Source organism: Rhamphochromis longiceps, linkage group LG23 (genome assembly GCF_057381845.1).
Source record: "Rhamphochromis longiceps isolate RC_006_pf linkage group LG23, R_longiceps_female_GT1.1, whole genome shotgun sequence".
Classification (NCBI taxonomy): domain Eukaryota; kingdom Metazoa; phylum Chordata; class Actinopteri; order Cichliformes; family Cichlidae; genus Rhamphochromis; species Rhamphochromis longiceps.
The window spans coordinates 42,665,371-42,689,587 of NC_140578.1; the positions used below are offsets into that span (position 1 = coordinate 42,665,371).

Consider the following 24,217-nt stretch of genomic DNA (forward strand, 5'->3'; position numbering starts at 1 on the left):
CATTACTGTAGAGAGAAATCAATCAAATGTATCAATTATTATACACAAGGAGCTGCTGTATTAGCCTGGGCTGGTAGGTCGATATTAAAGGATAATCGCTGGAGATTGAGCTGCTGTAATTGAAGCTCTGTGATGGAGAAATCCATCATATCATCACTGGACTGTGCCCGACGTGTAACACAGACTGCGATCTTCGCTATTAAAACTTGTGGCACAGCAAGAATGATGTGGGAATCTCTCTCTCCACCTGGGACCTCCCTGTTTCCCTCCACCCCTCCTCCAGACCGTCACCTAACTTCCGGCCACTCTCTCTCTCGCTCTCTCTCACCTCTATCAGCCTCACCCCCCTCTCTATGTAGCTCGTCCCAGTTCCCACACACAGAGACACACATTACACCGGTTCAGTGTAAGTGCCATGTAAACGCTCTCCCCCCGGACCCGGACTTTCGGCTCGCTGGATCAGAAACCGCGGTGTGTGCATCCGTTTTGCGTAGCGGCTCCGCCCGGTGTGCGGTGCGGACTGACTGCACACATCTGAGAGTTTTATTGGATTGCCCGACAGCGGCGGGAGAGGACTGGTCTTACCCCCAACGCGGGACAAAGAAAGCGGGGGGAAATTAAGGAAAAAGGATAAGAGTGGAATAAGAGAGGAGGGAACATGGATAAGTGTCTTTTCGCATTCGCTTTCGGGCTTTTGATGCTCGGTAAGAGACCTTTCTTTGCTTGACTATATTGATGGTCAATTAACTCCGATAGATGTCGGCATTCTCTGGTCGCGAGAAGCCAGTGTTGTACTCCGTTTTGAAATCTGACGATTTAATATGTTTCGGTTGTCTATCAGCGAACATCCATTTTAAAACATCATTTAAACCATTTTCCGCATATTTAACACCACCTATATAATTCGGCATATAGCCAACCCATCAACTATCACTTATTTTTAATGGATTTGTAACTTTGCAATTGGCTCCCGCTGCTAGTGCTGTGGATTTGGATGGAATAAGTTTGCGAGGGCAGCAAGCTAGCCTCCTTAAAAACTTGAAATTTCAGTGAAACAGAAGTGTCGGTTGGTGTATTGGGTTAGGCCGAATTGAAAAGTCAATCCAAGAGATTGAAAATCAATGACCGAGTTGTTATCTGAGACGCGGCTGGGTGTGACTGATAGAGTTACGTAAAAATGTATTGTTTTTAAATGAAGCTCGTCACGGTAAAAATTTGCACCTACTTCCTCCATAAAAAATTTTTTTTCAGTGTCGACCTTCTCATACAGGTGTGTTAAGCGAACGTTTTGAAGTCATTTCCACCAGTGATAATTTATTTGGTGTGTATTTTTTTTAAATAAAATTATGTAAACGTGTTATAAATACTTTATTCTATTTAACGGTAGGGCTTAGGAGAAAAAAGGGACTAAAAAGGAAAAAATTCAAGTTTCGGGTGTTCTTCTGTCTCTCAGTCTCTCTCTCCTGTTCAGCTTCTCATTAGCCTAGCAAACTGTGCTCCCATTAAGACCAATTAGCCAACATGAGTTGACATGGTCCCATTAGCCTGCTGAGAAGTCACGGCCCGGCCATAATGATGAGCTGTATTATTATAATCACATCAGACTGGTCTGAGCCAAAGTGCCAAGCCAGACCAAGCCGGTGTTAGGCTGGTTTTCTCCACAGGGACAAACCAGGGCCTGTTCACTGGCATACCTGGATACTGCAGTTGCCATATGTTTATGAGCATAACCATGACTGCCACAGGGTTTCTCCAGTATATGTGTGTGTGTGAGAGAGAGAGTTGGGGACTTGGCTTAAATTAGTGCAGTGTAAGATGATCAGATGCTGCCAGCGCTCATGCTGTGTGTATTCTGACTCCACACAAGGAGAAAGCGACTATAATATGCAAAATACTGTCAGGCTTCAGGTAACACAACATCACATAACCGACTATTGATCTGTTTCTGGTTGCAGGGCTTAAAGATCACTTGCTGTGTGACCTCAGGTAGTCCCTACAGAGCCTGGTCCCATCTTAGGTTTCCCAAATGTCCCATGTACAGCTATACCCATAAAGAGGAGGAAGCCTCTTAAGTGCAAATCCATCAAAATTAAATCTAGGATAACGGGACAACTGATCCATCTGTTAGTGTTTAATTAACAGTCATCGATGAAAGTTTAGAAAGTCTTAACCCTGACACTGGATGAATCCAGATCCAGTGTTTCACCCTGGAGCTGGGGATGAGTTCTTCAATCTCCTCGATCTTTGCAAACTCAACCTCAAAGAGTTTTATTTTCTTTTTAAGATGATGTATTACTTTAAGAGAGCATTCAGTCAGAGATCACACATTAAAATCAAAGAAGCACTGCATACATGTGCAAAAGAGAGTTGTCACATGTCACAAAACTAAGTAGACCCTTACTGCTTCCCAAAGAATTAGGGAATGTTATGTAGCCAAGTATGGCTTGTTTGGAAAAGTTGGTGGGAGAAAGCCTTTTCTCTGTAAAAGAACAGAACAGCTTAGGTTTGCAAAGTTTAATCTGAGCGAACTGCAAGACTTCTCAAACATAATACACAGCACGTTTGTTGAAAAGCCAAACACCCCATACCAACTGTCAGCACGATGATTTGGGATTGTTTGCAGCCATGGCCCCGGGCACATTGCAGTCATTGAGTTGCCCATGGATTTCTCTATATACCAAAGTCTTCTAGACTTAAATTTGAGACCATCAGTCAACAGCAAATGATCCAGAGCACAGCAGCAAATCTACAACAGAATGGCTGGAAAAGCAGTGGCCCAGTTAAACTTCAGACTAACTACACTGAAATGCCATGACGGACCTTAGAGAGCTGTGCATAAAGAAGTACCCAAAAAACTGCAATGACTTGAAGCAACATTGTAAGAAAACAAAGAAAAAAAGACTGTGCCAAACTTTCTCCTTAATGAAAACCAGTACTTTAAGTTATTATTTTCTAAAAGCTACTAATTCATGGGATCTTATTTTGTTCATAGCATAGAGTCCCTTTGAAAAAGCTTTTTCTCATGATTGTATAATGTACCCTAAATGCTGTTGTTACTGTGCAGTTCTGCCAGATAACTGATCATGTTTTATGTATTTTGTTTTTATCATGCAGAAGATTTTCAGCCCCAGTTTGGTGACCTTTATGCTTATTTAATGACTCTCAGGTCAGGCCAACAGAAATGTTTATGGTGAAGCTCACTGAAAACCAACCAGTTTGTTTTTTATAGTGTTCGTCTATATAAATCATGGGATTTTCTGAAAGCTGTGGTGAATCAGAAGTCTGAAATGAGAAGAACACCTATAATACCAGACAGTATCTATTATAGTACTGCCCAAACTATAGATTTAGATTAGCTATCGTACTTATTAATATAGCTAGGTTAAATAATCCCATCAAAGCTTTTGCAATCATCTTTTATTGGAAGAAACTGTTGAACCTGATCGTGACTCAGGGCCCCCAAACCAGTGCTGTTTGTGGTGACTCATTGCAATGTTTCGACACATAGTCATGAATTACAAGGAAAACAGGAAATTAGAGACTTGGTGTCACAGTCTGATGCCTTATTTTATATAGGAAGGGTTTTTTTCTTTTTCAGATAAGAAAACTCAGCTGGAAGCAGAAAAATCAAACGAGGTCAAAAAAGGGGTACAAGCTTAAATTGTAAAATTGCTGACTCTTGCCACCTGTCTGTTAGCAATAGCATAACTGCCTCTAATGAAGCAGAAATAAAACCTCAGCTATAAGACAGAAGAAACAGGTTTCAGGGTTTTTGCTGATAAGATTGACAGTCAGCATCACCTCAACATAAAAAGCCAACTGAGCGTCCAGATGGTGATCCAGACGTGCTCGCTCATTCCAACACAGTGACGTAAAAATATCCAGACATCCCTTTTTTTACAAAATCGTATCTTGTGGGAATTTTCGGGCTCCGCTGGTTCCAATCTTTTATTTTCACAAGAGACCAAAAGTCATACAGGCTGGAAACTAAGTTTGAACATAAATCTCAACAACGTTTTTCCTCTTGGTGATTAATGGCCCTCATGCTGTTTGACCCTTTTGTGTTAATGTACCTTAAAATTAAAAGGGAAGCAAAGTTTTTGGTTGCATCACGTGATCGTAACTTAGCATTAGCTAAGGAAGTAATTTAAATGGCATGTGGAGGAGATCTGCTTGCTGCTGGCTTCGCCTTGGTGGTGCAGAAAACCTCAGTGAGCCTCAGGTGCTCCTTGTAGTGGATGTTCACTGTTAGCATCACATTGTCATTTGAGACCAAACTGTCAACCATGCATGTCTGATGTGAAGATGGAGACAGATTAAACTGTAGACCACTGTAGACAGACAGTGAACTGGAACAGTAGGTTTCATATGCTTCTTACTTCTATGTTACTTGCAAAGCAGAAAAAAGCCCACACTCAGCAGGCTCACACATGCACTCACACCGCCAGGCCAACTGCCAAAACATAAGAATTGAACCTCTCACAAATATTGATGGCTCATGCAAGCACAGGGCTTTTTCTTGAAGTACTGTGTTTTTTTTTTCCTGATCCATTTATAGGTTTAAGGGTTTAAAGATAGAAGACATGACTTTTGCTGTAAAAATCCTCCTTTGCTTGCAGACCTCTCAGTATAGAGGTTTTGGTGATGTGTTGATTGGTATATATAGACCTAAAAATACCAAATTAAACTTGGGGTTGCTTTTGAAATTACAATATATGTTGCCAAACAACAGTCTGACCAGGTAGGTCCTGATGACGGCTGAAACTTAATAATTTCTGAGACCTGTTCTGTGAAGTCTATACAGAACTAATTATTAGATTATTTCCCAAACTGTTTGATGATCTGCGTGGTTGTTCTCCTTATTTTTATTAATCTGGCTTCGAACAGAGTGGAAATGCTCCGATTGAAAGGCCATGACATGACTGCTTAAGTTTCTTGGCCTTCAAGAATATTCAATGCACAGACACACTTTGCAGTGCTGCTGTTCTCATAGTACAGCTGCTGACAAAACGGATGGTAAAAGCAGTTAATTGGAACCTGACTTCAGCAAACCTGAGTTTAAGAATAAAACGGAGGATGTTAAACAGACACCCGTTGCAAACCTTAGCCTATTGAATTGCCGTTCCTCATTATCAGTCCAATGTTTCCTGTACTGTTTAGTCAGCAGGTATAGACACTCCTCATTGGTTGTCATTGTGTCTTTCTGAATGGAGATAATAGGCTAAGTTCTTCAGATTAAACCAAACAAGAGTCTGATGTTTTAGGTTTTGTTTGATTTGCTTTCCACATCCTGTTCACTTTAGTTTCAGTAGACGAAAGCGTCAAAACTGCTTGGTTAAGATTAAGAAAAGATCCTGATTATAAATCACGTTTTACAAAGCACACAGAAAGGCTAGCTGTCTCCTTTGTAATTTAGATAGCTTCTGGTTTATCAGCGGTTACAATGGAGGATAACTGAATACTGAGCTTGGTAGTAAGTGAAAGCGGGCGCCTACTGATGATGCCTACAGGACTCATTACAGCTGATAAGGGCGTTTCAGTGCGCTGAACTGAGCGCAACAGGGATTGAAGAACTTTTCCTACATAAGGCCTCATAAATTGTATTTTATTGGTATTTTTAATTGTCCCCATAAATTGATTCTCTGCATCTGGATGAAGCGTTTCTAGTGGGAGAAATGTTTCATCAGTCATCAAAGTGACTTCTTCAGTCTGGACTCTTCTGATGAACAGCACTAACTTCCTGGGATGTTCTTACCTGTATGGTACACGATGTTTTTCATGGTGTTTTCACCATCTGTAGAGAAGAAGAACAACACTCAATAGGATTGTGAGCAGGGGCAGACACTACATGTGATAGCTTCAGTAGACATGAGTGGTGTGAAGGTGGCGAGACATCCTCAGTGACGTATCGCACTTGCTTTATGGTGATTACACTTTACTACCATCAGGACGGAGGCACACCTCCTTTGTGAACATCTCGTGCCCTGAGGTCTTTTATAGCTTGTAGTATAACTCTGAACAAACCAAGTTGAAATATGATAAGACGTGGGTGTTGTGTTTGAGCCGTCTTTAATGCCTGTAACTGTGATGTCTGTATTGTTGTCGTGTTGGTCGTATTTGTCTGACACCTGGCACGAGGCAAAAATGGAATTTCCAAAAGGAGAGTCGACATTAAATTGACACTGTAGTACAAATAGACTAATCTGACTGCATGTTCAGTATCAGCTTTCATATCTGGGTGTCACTTACCAAAAACTACTTACTTTACCATATTATTATTACCCTACATTGAAGATAATGTGCGGATGAGTTTGGTGTGGCTCATTAAAACTAGCTTGATGATGCCGGCATTAATTGGTGTGGACCGCGCCTCACCGACCAGAAAGCACAGTATCGCGTAACTGTACATGTCTCCGTCAGTTCGGCTGTGTTGCTACATGCTCTTACCCAGCTGGAATTCAAGAGTCGAACACTTTGCCGAAGGAGGAATGAAATGCAGATGGTTTGATTTGATACGAGAGGTCTTACAATGTAACCAAACAGCACTAATGATCTGGTACGCAATTGAAGCTAAATTAAAGAGGCGCATATAAGTCTCAGCCTCTCGCTGTTGTTTTCTTCCTTCTCTGAAAGCTGCTGGAGGGCTGTCATAACCAGCGGTTGGTGTTCATGCCAGAGAAAATGATGTGGGTGTGAGCGTGTATAGAAACAAGTGTGTGTGGAGAGAGTGCAATTCAGGTTTCAGCACCGTCATCGTCAATAACGTCAGCACTTCACTCAAGTTCCAACAAGACCTGTGTCTGTGCCTTGGTCTCTGTTTTGTTTGTCTTTAAAAAGGCAACTTCAATTGGTAAAATCTTTCTTCTTTAACTCAGTAGAGTTTGTTAATTGGTTGTCAGACTTGTAGCTTGCTCCCTCTTAAACATTTTTCTTGCTGAATTTATGCGAATACGGCTTATTCTTCATGTAAATTCTATTTTACTTCACATAAGGGTGAATCTTCTTTCATCTTAGAGGTTTTGGATTCCAACTAAGCCTCCAAATATTATTGTTTCCTGTTATAGACTTTTAATCTTTTAAAATGTTTTCTCTGTCCTTCAAGGTGGGTGCTCGGCCCGTGTGGTGACGGTGCCTCCTGGTCCATTAATCCGGGTGGAGGGCCAGCCAGTCTCCATCAGATGTGATGTCAAAGAATACACAGGACCTAGTGAGCAGGTCATTTCCCCAACACACACACACACACACCCTTGAATTGAAAGAGTTGATCCTCTGGAGAGTATGAATATTTAGTGTATTACTTGTGGCCAATAGATTATTAATTGAACTGCATATTCTGTTTATTTGCAGCTGCTAATAGCACTGTCACGAAGGGTCAGATTTTGTCCTCTGGGTTTCTTGCATATACAGGAAAAAGTGAATGGAAGTATACTTTTAAGGCACTTTGTAATGGAATCAGAGTCTCTTACATTATTGGCTCACAAGCCACTAATGACTGTACTCCCATTAAGCTGAATATTATTTTGGTTGGTGACCCCATTGCTCCGGCCCAGTGTTTCTAATTTACTCCGCCTATATTTATGTGTGTGCATCCACTTAACACTCGGATTGTTTGTATCCCTCCTCTGCAGGATTTTGAATGGAATATGTTAAAGGACGCGAAAGGGCAGAAGACAAAGATAATCTCCTCTTTCGACTCTCGCTACTCCGACCAGACTTACAGCAAGCGCGTGGCGTCCGGCGACATTTCAGTGGTGCGTCTCCAAGACAACGAGGTGGAGCTGAAGATTGCTGAGGTGAAGTTGACGGATGCTGGCTTCTACGAGTGTCAAACACCGAGCACCGACTACGTCATCAGTGGAAATTATATGGCTCAGGTCCAACTCACAGGTATGAAAGTGTGTGTGCGTGCTCACGTGTGCCTTTGTGTGTCTGTGTGTGTGTATTTGCCAATTTTGTCCTTTCAGGATACAAAGCTTCTGATGCAGAGTAGCTGTGTTTTTACTTTGTGTTTGAGGCTATTTGGTTATGCTGGTCCATTTAACAGCTATCCCCCACAACTTACCAATGCTCTGCTGACCATGGATGTGTCCTCTTGCACATGAACACCCCTGCTGGTTTCAGACAATCACTGGCGTATAATTTGGTTTTTGCATAGACGCGTACCTCGACACAGTGTCACACGCGTGGGGAGCAGATGTCAGGTGGGAGTACTTGGCTTATGTCAAATGAGGACCAGGGAGGCACGGATTTGGATGAAGAATATCAAGGAGGAGAAATGTTTAGTTTCATGGTTTATTCTGCTTATAATGTTTGTAATAGCTGCTGTAATTGTCCTTGACGTGTTCTGGGAGGGGAAGGGCACCTGCTGTCAGACAATATTCACCTTGGAAAAAGTCAAAAGTGGTTTATAAATTTGGCCACAGGTCTGTTTGTCAGAGGGAGTTAGGTGATTGCTTCATAATTAAAGACTGATTAAGATGGATTCATATTTTCTTAAAGGTTTTTTTAGACCTCACCTTTTACACCTGCATTGAGTTGCTGCCATGTGATTGGCTGATCAGATATTTGCATTAATGAGTATTTGAACAGATCTACCTAATGAAGTTTTATATTTATGATGAAAATGCTTTGATGGTTCATACCTATGAAGTTACAGTATATCTGAAAAGCCTTAAAATATTTTTTTTACCATAGTAAACTTCAAAACAGACTTTATTATATGATATAGTTTTAAAAAAGGATAACAATTGACTTCAGCATAATATAAAATAATGTGTTTTCCCGATACCTGATTTTTAGCACTATGTATGCATTGGTCAACTTTCAGATCTATGAAGTTCAGCTAAGTTATCTATGTTTTCATTTTTAGTTTCCATTTGCATTTAGATGCACGGCCGATTCTCTGATGTGTGATCTGTTTCTACCTGTGCTGATGCTAGCAGGACTAAAGCTGATCAAGCAGCAGTAAATATGTGAAGCAAGGCTGAAGGATACACTCATAAAATGAACAGAATCATAAGAATATAACAGCACGAGCACTGCAAATGCAACTAAAACATGTTGACATCAAATGGTATGTTATTTGAAATCTATATGAAATAATGACACATCTATGTTTTCCTTTTTTTTTTTTTTTTTTTTTTTTTTTTTTTTTTGTATTTATTTAGTTTTTCCACAGTTGTGTAAATCAGTCTGTCTGTGGACTGGTACAGCTGAAAAGCCGACGCAGCCAGTTCCTCTTCGTCTTCTTCTTGGGTTTTTTCTCTGGCACAGTCTTAGCTTCAGTTTCGAGTTCAGCTGGATTGGTAGTTATCGTTTTCTCTCTGTCTTCTGTTTGTTGTAGAGAGTCATGCAGAGACATCTCAGTTGATGTCAGGGAGTCTTCTCCTTCTTCTTCCTTGTCCTGTTCTTTGGTGTCTTTTTCCACCAGAAGCTCAGATTTTCCATTTGCTGTGTTGGAATTTTGTTCATTTTGCTCCTGTGTGATGTTAATGTAGGACGCTTTGACTTCTGTCAACTCTTGATAAAGAGTCTCTGCTTTCATGTCATGAAGCTCCTTGTTGGAGCAGAGCTGGGATTTAAGCTCACTGATTTCCATGTTCAGTGTCTCCTGGTCCTGCCTATGTTTATCTTCCTGTTCCTTGAGTTGGTGTTGAGCTTCTAGGAGCTGTTGTTGGAGTGTTCCTATTTGCTCTTGTTGAGTCTTGTATTGGGCTTCAAATTGAGCCTCCTTCAGACCTACACAGTCCGTGTGTGAAGCCTCTGTGGTTTGTGTAGAAGAATCCACACACTGCTCTGTGGTAGGGTCGCTGACGTCTTCGTGCAGGACACGAATCATGTCATCCAGCATGACAACTGCTTGGTTGTCCTTTGCTTGAACCTCTGTTTTGCTCGTATCAGGCTTATTATTATCATTAGCCTCCTCCAGTTGCTCTATGAGCTCTTTAATTGTTTCTTCGTGCTGTTTTTTGTCGGCGATCATCTGTGCATGAAGTTTGGTCACCTTAGACTGGTAATAAGAAGCCCTCTTATTAGCAGCTACCAGTTTCCAGTAAAGCTCATTCTGGTGGTTTTGGGAAGCTTGTAGTTGATGCCTGAGAGCAGCAATCTCACAACATGAATCATACTGGACTCTGCCATGATGGGGTATAAATCTGGGATTTGGCTGATGTTGCCACGTCCCTCCATTTGGACCAGGGTTTTGTCCACTGGCGTTATTCGTGTTTGCCTCTGTCTCCATATTCACGTCGTCCTTTGGTTCTGACATAGGGAGGGATCCAGGGTTTTCCCTTTCAGAGGTTCCTTCAGGGTTTCCTGACACTTCTTCATTTCTCGGGTTGCTTCCATCAGCCACGTTGTTTTGGGCTTCTAGAAGAGCCCGAGTAATCGGTCGTCTGGGTTCTTCAGCCACTCTTTTCTGTTTTTGCCCCCTTTTTTTCTTGCCTTTCACGACCACTTCGGTTTCAACTTGTGCCAGAGGACGTGTTTCAGGATTTGGTGTTTGGGGTTTTTTGAGGTCATTTTCCGATCTTTGCAAAACTGTTATATTTGGGCTCACGACCACTTCCATCTGTGCTTCTGCCATTTTATATGCGTCTGCTTCAGCGTCTGCGTCTGCTTCTGCGTCTCTGTGTCTTCCTTATCTTGGTTTTAACAAACAGGTTGTTTCGTAGTTCTGCCACCAAAGAGTTGCAACAGTTGACTGAATTTCTCCTTCCAATGACAGAATGTGATGACATCACAAGTTTTGTGCCTTTGATGACATCACAGGCTTTGTGCATTTGATTCTGTGATTGGATAATTTGAAAATAAACTGCCCACAAATGTACTTTTAAAAAGTCATTTTATTTTGTAGTATATGTTGAATTAACACTATAAAAGCTACTCGACCAGAATTGCAGTTAAAAATAAAACAAAAGCAAAACACAAGTTTTTATAAATGGTTGTTACAAACAAACCAAAGGAGAAGACGACTGTTTAGTGGAAAAATATTAGACATGCTCACTCATAATAACTGTGTAATAATGTAAACTAAGACATGTCGAAAACATTGATATTTATTCAAACGATCCAATGACCAGCATGTTTTAGTGAATGCCTGTAGGCACTGGGAGCTTGGTGGTTGCCTAGGCGACAATATGTCATCTATGTTTTGTTTTTAATTAGTTTCACTGGTGAAACTAAGAAACAACAGGCTGTAGAGGGACACGTTAACAGAGCTTTACTAACTCTTACTGTCATATCCAGTGTGGACAAATCTGTATAGATTTATATTAATATATTAATCATTCATTTGAATAACCAAGGATGCAAAATAAATATCACAGGAGAGTTTATGAGACGAGGTCAAGTTCAGAGACACAAGTTTAGCAGAGGTGAAGCCTCGAGGACAGCTGGCAGCTACACCCATGTATGACAGCACCCACCTGTCACAAAGAGCAGCCTTTCCATGCCTGACTCTGCATAATTGTCAGCATCCAAGCATTTTAAATGAGTCATCATCCTCAGAAATCATCCTTTGCACAGTTGTTATGAAGAGAAAAATAAACTTTAGAGCTGAAAATCAGATATGAACCGTGTTGATTTTTGCTCTAACTTTAAACTTTTTACCAAGAGTGTGTAGGCACAGACTTTTTTGAACAAGTGGCCATTAAAGGAAATGCAGTTAAGCTTGCTTAATTGCAGCTTAAAAGTTCCAGGTTTTTGCCGATGTTATTTTATCTAAAAGCCGGCTATTTCAAACCGACTCTATCCTTTGAAGAGCTAATGGGCCCCTAGATCTTTTGTAGACACACTGTTGAAAGAGATACGCTTTCCATTACTCAGATCATCTACTACATTCACAGTGTGAAGATTTAATTTGAACTACTTCCTGACAAAGAAACATGTATTCAGCATTTTCCTTTGAATTTAATTGGGTTTCTCTTTTTCTAGTTGGCAATTAAAGCTGTACTCTCCGCATTGGTTTAATCTGGTGTTTACCCGTGTCCAACCCATCCTTCTCAGGACAATTCTGTCCTCCAGAAAGGATTTCTTTTTTATAAGTGGTAATTTGAGTAAGATTTTACCTGAGGAGGTTTTAAGAAATGAACTCACAAAGAGCAATGTCTGACAGCAGGTTAGTTAGCTCCATAATGCACCATCATGTTCAGCTGCTCTCTGCTTCCCAGCACGGCTCCCCAGACACCTTGTTAAATTTAGACCTGAATTAACTAGGCAGCGCTGTTTGTGAGCGAGAGATTGTCGTGTATATGTAGAGCATATGTATCAGTGAGCGCTTCGTTTTGCAGCATGTAAAGGACAAAATATTTCTGACCGAGACTGTCTTTAACGCAGATGATGAGCTAGATTTATACCATTTGAGTCATATGTGTGCCACATTTCTTACACACACACACACACACACACAAACGTGCGCTGCCTCTTTCAGCCCACTGAGGCTGATTGGTTATGTAAGAAACAAGTGAAGTACAGGTCGCTGAGGGTTTGAGAACTCCTTTCAGGCTAATTTTAATTGATAGAGCAAAACGCAGATTATTTGCTCTGCCTTTGTCATCTGCCACAGACGGCACTGCAGCACAGCAGCATCAGCAGGCCTGCAGGCTGCTCTGACCTCCACTGCCAGGTCTGACTGGTGTCTGTTGCAGTCCTGTTTATGTCCACGGTTTAAGAATGCCTCAAGGATTCAAATAAGTGCTTTAAATCCTGCAATAAGCACAGTTTTTCCTATGGATAGAATGTTGTTAAACGAACAGAGACATCATGATGCAAATCACCCAAAATCATACAAAGAACCAAAGCCCGAGAGGAGGAGTTCTGTTGATGCCGAATCAACAAAGCACCAGCAACACCCATGCATATCTGCTGTATTCGTCGCTATCAGCAGCATGTTGTAGCCTGATCGTCATGTTTTAATTTGACAGCCTGGTTTGTGTTGAGCTGATCGATAGATAAAGAGTGACATTTAGACTACAGAGGTCATATGTCTATGTAGCAGTTCACAGAAAAGACTTTGAGTCTTTTATCCAGCTCGTCTGGAATGGGTCCTGCGATGTTCGAGCGTGCCCGTGTGAGGATATACACCAGGTAGCTGTCCAAAGGATTCACACCGAACGAGTGGAAGTTATGTCCCGTCTCCTGCATGGCTGCTCAAGAAAATCTCCCGTTGTGTGCAACTGTGAGAGAGGACAACTTACAGGACACCTTTTCTAGACACTGTCAAGAAATATGTAATGAATGAACCTTTAGAAACAATCATCTGAGTGTATTTCATGCACATACAAGCTGAAATGTGATAATTATGATTGAGACTAGAATCCCAAACCTCTGCTATAGATCTATTTTGATTTACTTATGTTATACATGCAGGTGTTGGTATGTCCTTCACTTAAATATTCACTTCATATCCTGCTCTCTTCCATCAATACTTGTGCGGACGTATGCCCTGAGTTTAAAATGTGTACAGACTCATACATGACAGGAATTGAAATCAGACAAAAAAGGTACAAAAATTCTTCTGAACATGGATAACATCATATTGTTACCTCTCAACAGATTCTGTCCATTTTCATGTGTTTGCTCACACTTTCCAGTGAACATGTTTATTAGAGATGGGAAACCTCGTGATACGACATTATCACAATATAAATTTATTGGTTTTCTTAAATTTTGTGATACTTTGAGTAAATGGTAAATGGCCTGCATTTGTATAGCGCTTTTCTAGTCCATAGGACCCCAAAGCGCTTTACACTACATTCAGTCATTCACCCATTCACACACTGGCGATAGCAAGCTACATTGTAGCCACAGCTGCCCTGGGGCGCGCTGACAGAGGCGAGGCTGCCGGACACTGGCGCCACCGGGCCCTCTGACCACCACCAGTAGGTAAACACGGGGTTAGTATCTTGCCCAAGGATATTTGGCATGCAGCCTGGGATCGAACCACCGACCTTCTGATTAGTGGCTGACCCAATATTGCAGTATTGCAGTAACATATTGTGACTAAAATTGCCTTTTTCCAACTGCAGATTAAGTCCTCAGACTTAGTCAATAACTTAATTTTATTGGATAAAACAGATACATCAGTTATCTTTTTGATGCAAAATGAAATTTTGAGCATACGATCACTGTCACTAAAACCTGCTATAAATGTTACTATAAGACAGTCAGTCTGATATCAGTCTGTGATTGAATGGAGTCAAGTTGGCAGTTAAAAGCACTCTGCTTCTGATAATGCAGAAATTAACTGTAAAAAATCACATAGCTGTTGCTGTCTACATGGAAAGAAATTCACATTGGACTATTACAGTTGTGCTCCGCATCCTTCTGGTCTTCTATAGGAATATAATCAGAATACAGGCAGCTGAGTTGAATCCCCTTGAGTTGCGCTCATTCAGAAATCCCCATTAACACTGATGGCAACTTTTTGTTTTTAAACAAACCTTCAACAATCTCTCTGAGACTGATTGGAGTCAGTCCAAGTCAGACTGCAACTGTTTGCAGAAAGGTTGCCTTTTACCTCCAGCTTTGGACAACCATTTAGTCAGCACAAGTTGCAAGAATGATGAACAAAAATCAAATAACCAGGCAGACTAGTATTTATTTTGTAGTTGTTGGTAGCTGTAAGGAGTTGGCTGTCATATTTCTACTCGTGTGACTGAGCCATTAGCCTCCAGCCTTGGATGGTCTGTCAGTTTGGTTTCATTAATGTAAGTTTGCTCGGCTAACGTTACCTCAGGATGTTGGTGCATGAGAGGAGCCCTCTTCTTCACGGTATTCCCAGAATATTTTAATTTACATAGATGATAACAATATCACGACGCAAAATATTGCAATGCCATGTCAATTTATATCAACGCCAGCGTTAATCGCACAGAACAGTATTCACGAAGACAGTCAAACCTGCCACAACACTTGTAAGTGCACAGTAGTAATTAATGTTAATGATTTATTCATTGGAAAGCGATCGAATTTTAATAAAGAGCCGGGACATTTTCACTCGCAGGACAATAGACGGTTGAAGCAGCGCTGTGCATCGTTGTCTACACCCGGACGTGTTGATCCGTTGTTTTTAAGTTTGCGTCTGAAGTTGGGGCGAACTTTTTATTCCTAACTGCTTACAAAGCAGTCTTTCCCACAGGATGTAAACGTGGCATTTCTCTAATTCCCATAATGCATAGCCACGTACTTCTCATTCCCGGCCATCTGCCGCTTCTTGGATTCATTTGTAACGCGACTAGAGCTGCCTTCCAAAATACACAGTTCATCATTTATCTAAAGCATTTCAGTGATAAATCTCAGAGTTTGGAGCTACTGTTGCTTTAAAGTGTGAGGAATGGTAATGTGTGCACACAAACATACACAGAGCACAGATTTCTTTCTTTTTTTTTTCTTTTTTTAATATACAAAATTCAAATGACTTGATTGCGATGATAAAACAGAGCCTGTAATTTTTGCTTAGCAGACACGCCAACCCCACCCTGATATTGCCTCTCAGCTTTGTTATTAACCCCCCGTGTCTTCACTGCATCTCAGCATCTGTCTTTTCCCCGCACTCTTCCCGTTGCGAGAAGCAGAGGTAAAAACTTATTTTCATAGCTCTCGCCGTGCATGCATTTAAAAGCAAAGCCATGCTCCCATCAGGAAACCCAGGAGTTATAGGCCTTTCACTTTATTTTATTTTTTTCTCTCCAGCAGTGACTCATCATCCTCCTTCGTGTGTCATAACAAGAAAGGAATGAGCGGTGAAATCTGCTCTGTAAAGACCTTCTGGATGATACGTTTAGTTTCATTTTTAATACGTAAACGAGCCTGAGATGAAAGAGTGGAGGTGAAAGTGGTTGCGTGAGAGTGTTGAGAGTTTACTTGGTTAAGACGGTGACCTTCAGAAGCACTCCTCTGGGCGTGTTGAGGTTTTTTTTGCAGCTTTATCTGCGTCTGTTTGTTTGTCCTTCAACCAATGACCTTGGCACGAGTGTATGCGAAATATTATGTTGGATTACATGAATCACTAGGAGTTTACACTAGCCCTGATTTTTGCCTTTTAGTTTAAGCCGGATGACCTGACAGACGGGCCGCTTTGAGGTGTGGTAAACAAAGGTGTGACACTGAAGTAAGATTAAGATTCTGTCACTCCACCCAATAAATAGATGCTAAATGTCGAATTGTTCATTTTTTATCATATGCACCTGCAAACTGTCTAATATTAGACAACAGGGAAAAGCCTTTGCTTGCCTTGAGCTATTATGTCATCGTTTTACCTACAATTTCCAGCTCAAATACGCTGCTTTTTAAACCTGGGAATTAGTTTAAACAGATCCTCGAAGTAAACAAGACCTTTTCGCTCACAGCGACACACAAATAGGCCTCAAGTGATAGACGACGAAGACAAGTGAAGGAAAATGCAGATATGCTGCCGATTAGCTGCCGTATGAGGAATCGTATCTGCTTATGAATCTGTAGGCAAAGGGAAAGATGATTGGTGCACAAAGCTTTCTGGTTTCTGGTTGTTCTGTCTGGTTGTAGTCCAAGTTTTATTGGGCTGTTGTGTTCAAGCAGGTTTTTGACACTTGCAGGTAAACCGGGGAGCGCATTGATGAAAATAGGGCTCCTTAAATGTAATCTGGAAACACTCAACTGTGGTTTGAAAAAGGAAAAAACATCTGTTAGGGTTCTTGAACGTATCCTGGCAGCCAGAGCAGAAGGTGTGAAATATAAAATAGATGTGGGTGAAAAATATTTAACAGAAAGTTAATTCTAAATATACATCCTATATTTCCTTGTGATAAATGTTGCATGACATAAGTGTGTGTGTGTGTGTGTGTGTGTGTGTGTGTGTTGGGGGGGGCAGCATGTGTGGATAATTTCCAGCACCTCCCAGTTTGTTGCTGTGTGATTGATTCACTCAAAACATTTTCTTTTGGTTTGTTTTCCCGTCAGTCATTCCCAACACCCTCAAGGTCTCCCCCAAGACCCCACTCCCAGTCATCTCAGAGGGAAGTGACCTAACTCTCTCCTGCAACGTCACTCGGGAGCTCATCCACCCCACCTACCTGTCTGTCACCTGGTCGGTGAAGAAGGGGACGACGTCAGAGGAGATTTTGACGTATGGTCCTCAGGGGGATGTGGTCACGGGGTCCAGGTTTGCCCGGCGTTATGCAGAAGGAGGCATCCGATTGGTCCCTGGCAGGAACGGAGTGTTTGAACTGGTGATTTCCAGAATGACGACGTCCGATGAAGGGAATTATGAATGCAACGGGACGGAGTGGACGCACGAAAGTGGAGGAAATTGGATAAAAATCGTGGAGAGTACCAAAGAGATGGGAACTGTTGCAGTTACTCCTACAGGTAAGAGTTTCACTGTTACTTGCACAGCTGATGCTTTGTTTTGGTTAAGCTAACTATAGAAAAAAACCCTAAAACATGCTTTTGCCAGACAGATGCATTGCATTTCACTGTAGTGGATGCATGCTGCCCCTAGCTGAGCCTGGTTCTGAAGGAGGTCACTTCCTGTTAAAAGGGAGTTTTTCCTTCTCACTGTTGTCAAGTGCTTGCTCACAGTTGGTGTTTTCTGTCTTATTGGTCTTTTTCTTACATTATAAACTGCCTTGAGGCGACTGTTGTTGTGCTTTGGTGCTGTATAAATAAACAGACTTTGAAATGTGTTATGAAAGATGTCCTGTATCTGTCCTTCTGCCAGTGGAGCTGAATCACTCTGTTAGAGAAGATACTCTGCTGCCTGTGCAGTAAGTGGTGAAGAGGGCGGTCAGGATTTTACACGATTGTTCGCTGACCTCCTCTCACAGACAGAGATGGCCTTCCTTATTACTTCATTTAGTCTGATTGGCTGATCAGATGGTGCGCGGCATTGTGTTTGTGGGTGGCTCATGTGAGGTGGGCACAAAGGGAGACAGCACAGTTCCCTGTGGAGCTCCAGTGCTGCACAGAGTAATGCACGGGACTGTGGAGATGGTGGATGTGTGTTTACTGACATTTCCTGTAGCTTCTCTCTCTAAACGCTCTCGAGGAATCAAAGGAGGCGATCCTCACCGTGCAGCTCTCTGCAGCATGTAGTGTCTCACATTCAGTCTGTATGCAAACTGCAGCAGGTCAAGACTGGTCTCTGCGTCACCTCCGTCACATGTGATGTGAAGGCAATTAGTTAATAACCGTTAAGCTGTGATGGTACAGGAACCAGACGGGACGGTTTCCATGAAACCGATGTGTTCCCCTGTTTCAGGCTGAGGTTGTAAATGTGACTCGGGATCGCTAACAGCTGAACCTCGGGGCTGACGCATTCAGGGCCTGCAGCCTCGCTCTGGTGGATTGTCTCCTAACCCGGCCAAAAGTCACAGAAAAGCCAGGCTGTGCTTCTAAGATGTAAACCACACCCTTCCTCAGACCTTTGAGAGCGTGTCTTCAGCTTCGTCATTGCTGTGTGCCTCTCAGTATTTCCCACTACACTGTTCACGCATCCATCCATCCATACACCCTCACTGCTAATAATACCGACGTTCACACTTCGTGGTTTTCTCTTTTTTGTTTTTCTTACTTTCATAATTTTGTCACATTTAATCATTCCTGGCTTCAGTCTGCATCTCTCTGACTTTGGAGCCAGGCTGTGACAATGTTGGCTCGACTGGGATTGCATAATGTTGAGGAGTTTAAAAGATGCAGGTGAGATGGTGCAACTGAAATAAAGGACAGGTGGTGAAGCTGGAGGAGGCAGGTTGAATAGTTTGGATGGGACCACAGGGATAGTTGGAGATGGAGGCAGATGATCTTCTGTGGCAGCAGTGAAAACAAGAAGAGGATTAACTAATGAGATACAGTAACATATATTTCTACATGTTTAAAGACTTCAAAATAAGATGTTTCTGGACAACATGCATTTCTTTGTCTCCAGCAGTCCACACACACAGGCAGCTTGTATGCGACCCAGGCATACCGCACTAATGCTCGAGCTTATTGCTGTTGACACAGACTTGTGACTCTGACCTGCGTGGTCTGCTTTAATTCACATTACCGAAAAACTATAGAATCATGCCTAGGGCTGTGCGATATGACCAAAATATAAGAATTCTATCGTCCAATAACGATATAAATCACAAAAATGTAACATTTTCTGTAAGTTCTGTGAATCTCGGGCAGCTCGTCTTGCGTGAAGTGTTTGTCATGTAGCTGGAGTCGAGTGTTTTAACCGATGCATGAAACGATACATTTTTAGACATAAGTTGTAACAGCCGCCGTTTTCTTTGAGTATTTATTACACGGCGTGCTGCGGGGAAAAGCCCGTTCTAACGTTTGAGTCTAAGGTTTATTTTTTTTAGCACCTGACGGCTCTTTTTTAATTCTTATCCGTAAATACTCTGCATACTCTTTCATGTGATTCAGTTTATTTTGAAAAGTCTCAACAGGATCTTGAGCTTTATTGTGAAAGGTTTATGTGGGAAATAAACAAGCGGACACGCAATGGTTTTACCGTCCTTGTTGCTAACGACAACACATAAAAACAGGCGCTTGTCCGTCTGTAGTGTGGTTATATTAAATATAAGAGAAAGAGAACTTTAAGGAATGAATATAGCCACTACAGTGACCATCAAAACGATGAAAAAATGTTGCTATAAACAGTTTATTTTTGCGACACCACGAAACAAGCGATAGCGTAAAATGAAACGATAGATGTTTTTATATCGTTATCCGATATATATCCTTATAGCGAACAGCTGTCGGAGAGTAGCAGTTAATTAAAAGAGGGCCACACAAGTGAACAGTTTATCAGATTTCTTCATGCAGTCTTTAAAGAACCGAACATTAAACTCTGAACACCTTTAAATGGGAACTTGCTTTTCCCGTTGATAAAGTCTGAAATTTATCCAAAGTGCTCCAGTGGCCGGATTGAAGTCTTTGCTCCGGGGACCAATTTTGGCCCCCGGGCCTTATGTTTGACGCCTGTGATATAAACACATTATGGGGCTTTATACACTGAGCTGTGTGAAGTCTGATCAGGTTTATCAACTAATTATGGGCAACTAATTTTTTTAACAGTCCTCGCACCTGTGAGGTGTTTCTGAGGTGAAATGATTGAAGTGAATGATTCTTAACACTAAATCTGCTTACTTATTACTTACTCAACTCTTTCTTTCTTTTTTTTTTTTGTCTCCTTTTTTCAGCCACAGCGGTTAGTGATTTGCTGCCCGGCCTCAGCTTCGTGCGTTTGTCCTTCCCTTGGACAAAATTTAAATATCTTTTCTGGGATAATTGAAAAGGAAGCTGGCCGGTGGTTATTCAGGCTTCAAAAGATCCTTTGAAAAAAAGCCGAGGGTCACCAGTAGCAGTGCAGTGCGCCGCTTCCACGTGAGTCTGCGCGCACAGGTTCTCTGCACATCCCCAGCAGGGGAGGGATCAGTACATAATCCTCAAATCTGCTTCCTGATTTGGGATAAAAGATATTTAGTATATGCATACTTAATGTGCAGATCTGTGAGCTGCTGTTGGATGTTTAACGGCAGTTCGCAGCAGCGGTCGTCTTGGGACACAATGCTCAGCAAAGTGTAGAGAGGATCCCCACGATTCCCTGTGTGCAAGCAGCTTGCGACAGTGCCCGGAGTGAAATTGGAAGAAAGTCAAGGATGAGAGGGGCGGGGAGGGAGGGGACATGGGAGAGTTCTCCCTCTGTTGTGTGGCTGTCTTCATTTTAAAGGAATCTCCTCCTCTGTGAACCGCTCGTCTTTTCATTCTCTCTGCCTGCCTCGCTCTCTCCCAGGAGGTTCACGACCCTCATTGGCTGACCATAGAGGCCCCTATGTGCACAGACACACACTCAGACACACACACTTTCTCTGTCTGTCTCTCACGCTCATCGGTGTGGTTGCTCTGGTCACCATATCTTATATCTTTCCAGGTTACCATATCCTCTTAAGGGGTTTGTAATGAAACCAGTGATGAGCAGTGCACACACACACACACAGACACACAAACAGGTCTCGGTCTCAGGTCCATTGTGTCCCAGTCTCTTTATATTGACTTACTGACTTGAGTAAAGAGGATGAGAAAAGTCAAACAGAGTGAGCTTTGTCTCTTTTGTCCGTTTCCAGACACCATACAGACTTTTTTCTCTCCCCCATACTGCTGTTTATGTTGTCACTGGAGATGATATTTACAAGCCCGATCCAATCTTTGGGTTTAAAGATACATTTTTTTTAGAAAAAGGAGAAGTAGGCTGACAGCCATTTGTAATTGGCTAAACCCCCCCCCCCCCCCTTTTTTTTTTTTTTTTTTTTTTAAAATTAGTAAAGAGACCTGCAGGAAGGTTTCTTGAGCACCTCTGCGTAACAATGCTGTAGGAGCAATCGCATACACCCATGCACTGCTCTAAATGTTTTTTTGTTATCTCATGACTGATATGACGAGGATGTACAGACTGTGCTGTTACATCCCGTTTTATCCCGAACTATAATAGCACTTCCCGCTTTCGGTAAGATTAGAATCAGCCAGTTGGCCAATTTGCTTATTCATATATCTGTCGTGCTAAATGAGTCACAGGTGTAGTGTTTTTGGCTTTGAATGGGACTTTGTGCTTACGTGTGCTGTCACCGCCCAGCTGGTTTGTGTACATAAAGGAAGTGTTTCCCACAGTTTGATTGGTGGGCATGCAGGCATGGGCACCTTGTTTACTTAAAGGAATAATACTATGCGTACTCTTTAAAGAAATAACTGCGCATTAATTAGCTGCCTCTGCTGCGAGTTGCCCCGGCTCACATTACCACCTTGACGTGCAGTTGCAGACGGTTGTTCTGCCCTGCAGCATCGGCAAGCTCAGTGTAGTGACACATGAAAGCCGATCTTCACAAATTAGTCATCCAGCTGTTGGAGGAAAACTAGTCGATCAATCGCATCGTTGATCTATGAAAAAACAAGGCTACCTGAGTAGATGTGTGGATGTAGGAAACACCTCATTTGACAGAATCTGTGCCTTTTCCTGTTTTCTCTGACTAATTGTTAACATGAAAATGCTCATTATGCTTCAGTACATGAAGTCTCAATTCATAAAAAGAGTCATGAGATGTGTTTTTTGGTGGGTTGGGTCAGTGCGAGGACAGAGACTTGAAGCATTTTATTGTCTTCATGCAGTGTTTTCTTAGGATTCATTGACTGATGCCATGTCTGTCCTCTCAAGGTCGTTCCCTCAACGTGAAGGCCTCACCCTCCTCCTCTCCCTCCTCCACCTCTCTCGTCCTCTCTCCTGGCAACTCGCTGACCCTGATGTGCGGCGTCACCGCCGACAACCTGCCCGCCCTCTCCCTGGAAGTGTCCTGGCTGGCCGACGGCCGTGAAATCATCACCATGGATCGCAGCGGGGTGGTGATCTCAAACACATCCTCCAGCGGAGCGCAAGGAAAAAAGGGGGAGGCGAGCCTGGAGCGAACAGAAACCGGCGACTACAGGTTGGGGGTGACGGGGGTGACCATTGAAAATGGAGGGAACTACACCTGCCGCATCAGAGCGTTCATCAATATAGAAGGACGGAGGTGGTACATGACAGCGGAGAAGACATCCAACCCTGTGACTGTGAAGGTCTCTGAGATCCGTGAGTGTTTTCCACAGTGTTCTTCTTCTTTGTTGCCACACTATGTCTCATCTCGTATAATGTTTCAAATGAATGAGTTGAGCTTAAAGGACCAAATCAGTAATGAGAAGAAAACATTAAATAATCTTTTTAGAGTGGTCCTATTGTGGTTTCCATTATTGTTACACTGCAGAAATGTTTGTGCTTGTCCATAAAAAGCTCTCGGGTACCAAGTGCTTTTCTATTCTCGGCTCTGTGTGATGTCAGAGAGTGTGTATCATCTCCAGCACATGGGTCTGTCCTTGAGTGGAGAAGCCCCACCTACCTTCTGTTTGCCAAGGTCAGCCAATCAGAAGAATGTTTGCAAAAAGCAGGAGAGCGAGGGACGAATAAAGACAAATCATTTTTTTAGTGTAACTCATGCAAACACTGTTAGAGATGAAAGGTAAAAATATTGAAATGAACATAGGTCTTATTTAAGTTCCTCAAGTAATTTAATTTATTTGTAATAACAGCCTCTTTACTGGGAAGACTGGGACTTCTTTCTGCTTGTAGCATTGTGTGCGCCTGGGATCAGGATTTCTTTCCAGCACATTGGTTTAGAGAAGAAAAAGGTGAAACGCCCCGTTCTGCTCTGCTGTGAGTAAAGCTGGGAAATGCCACCCTGATGTGCTGCTAAAACAATCAGCAATTTATTAGTTATTTTAAACGTTTCACTGTCTAAATCCTCTTCTCGTTGAGTGATCTTGTTGGCTGTTTTTTTTAATTACAGCTTCAGTTCCTATGATGGATTTGAATTGCTTTTGGATGTGTTCTGAGCTATGATGCTTTGTTTTTTTTAGTAAACAGTTTAAATTGTGACACAGCAGATGTGGGGCTCTGTCTGTTGGCTTATTGATTTTTGCATAAAACCAATAATGACTGTCTCTTTCTCAATTTTCACCTTATCAGCAAACTTTAAATGTTCCTACTCTCGACAAACGCACTCTCGGGAAGGTGTGTGTGCATCTCCTTGGCTGTGGTTGGCTAATTTTTCTTAAAGGAGTAGTTGGGGGAAGTAACAGTAAGAAGCCATGTGCACGTTTCTCATGTATGATTTCATGAGGTGTGGATGTGTAACAGTGCTGCTAGAGATGAATCTTGAGTCTTAAGGGGGGTAGCTCTTTAATCCCCTCATCAGCCTGTCGACTCCTGCTGCGAAGAGGATTGATTAGTCATGCCTGTCCTGCTCCGTGTACCCCTGGGTATTCTGTTAGTGTGCCTGGGTACATGTGCACGATGCTCTGATCCTGCTTCTAAAGAGCAGTGATGTCAAACACAGTTGACACAGCAATCAATTACTGGCGTGGTGGGTGGTCTCTCTGTCTATCCGTCTTTCCCTTCTCTATTTCCATCCTGCTCTCGCTGTGTTTGAATTTCACTTCATGTTGTATTTAGATATAGCTGGCATGCTGGGAAGGTTATCTGTGTCATGCAGTTAGTCATGGAATTGGTTTCTTTGTTTCATCCTTAATATACATAGCTGAAGTCATGGTAAGTGTATATACATATCAGTAAATAATAATAAAAACTCATCTTACGCTCAGAAGCTCTTAAAATGAGGTGAATAAATCTTCAGTGGAACTACAAACATGACATATGACACTTTTA

At 42.1% G+C, this 24,217-nt stretch overlaps 1 protein-coding gene across 1 annotated transcript in view; it reads left to right on the top strand.

Moving 5' to 3' along the window:
* The first annotated feature begins 313 nt into the window (after window positions 1–313).
* Window positions 314–24,217, top strand: part of ptgfrnb (prostaglandin F2 receptor inhibitor b) — a 74,960-nt gene continuing 51,056 nt past the window's right edge. Inside the window, exons 1-5 of the mRNA XM_085397863.1 lie at window positions 314–704; window positions 7,103–7,215; window positions 7,629–7,887; window positions 16,939–17,346; window positions 22,178–22,588. Coding sequence (XP_085253989.1) covers window positions 659–704; window positions 7,103–7,215; window positions 7,629–7,887; window positions 16,939–17,346; window positions 22,178–22,588 — 1,237 coding nt within the window. The 5' untranslated portion in view covers window positions 314–658. The remainder of the gene's footprint in view (window positions 705–7,102; window positions 7,216–7,628; window positions 7,888–16,938; window positions 17,347–22,177; window positions 22,589–24,217) is intronic.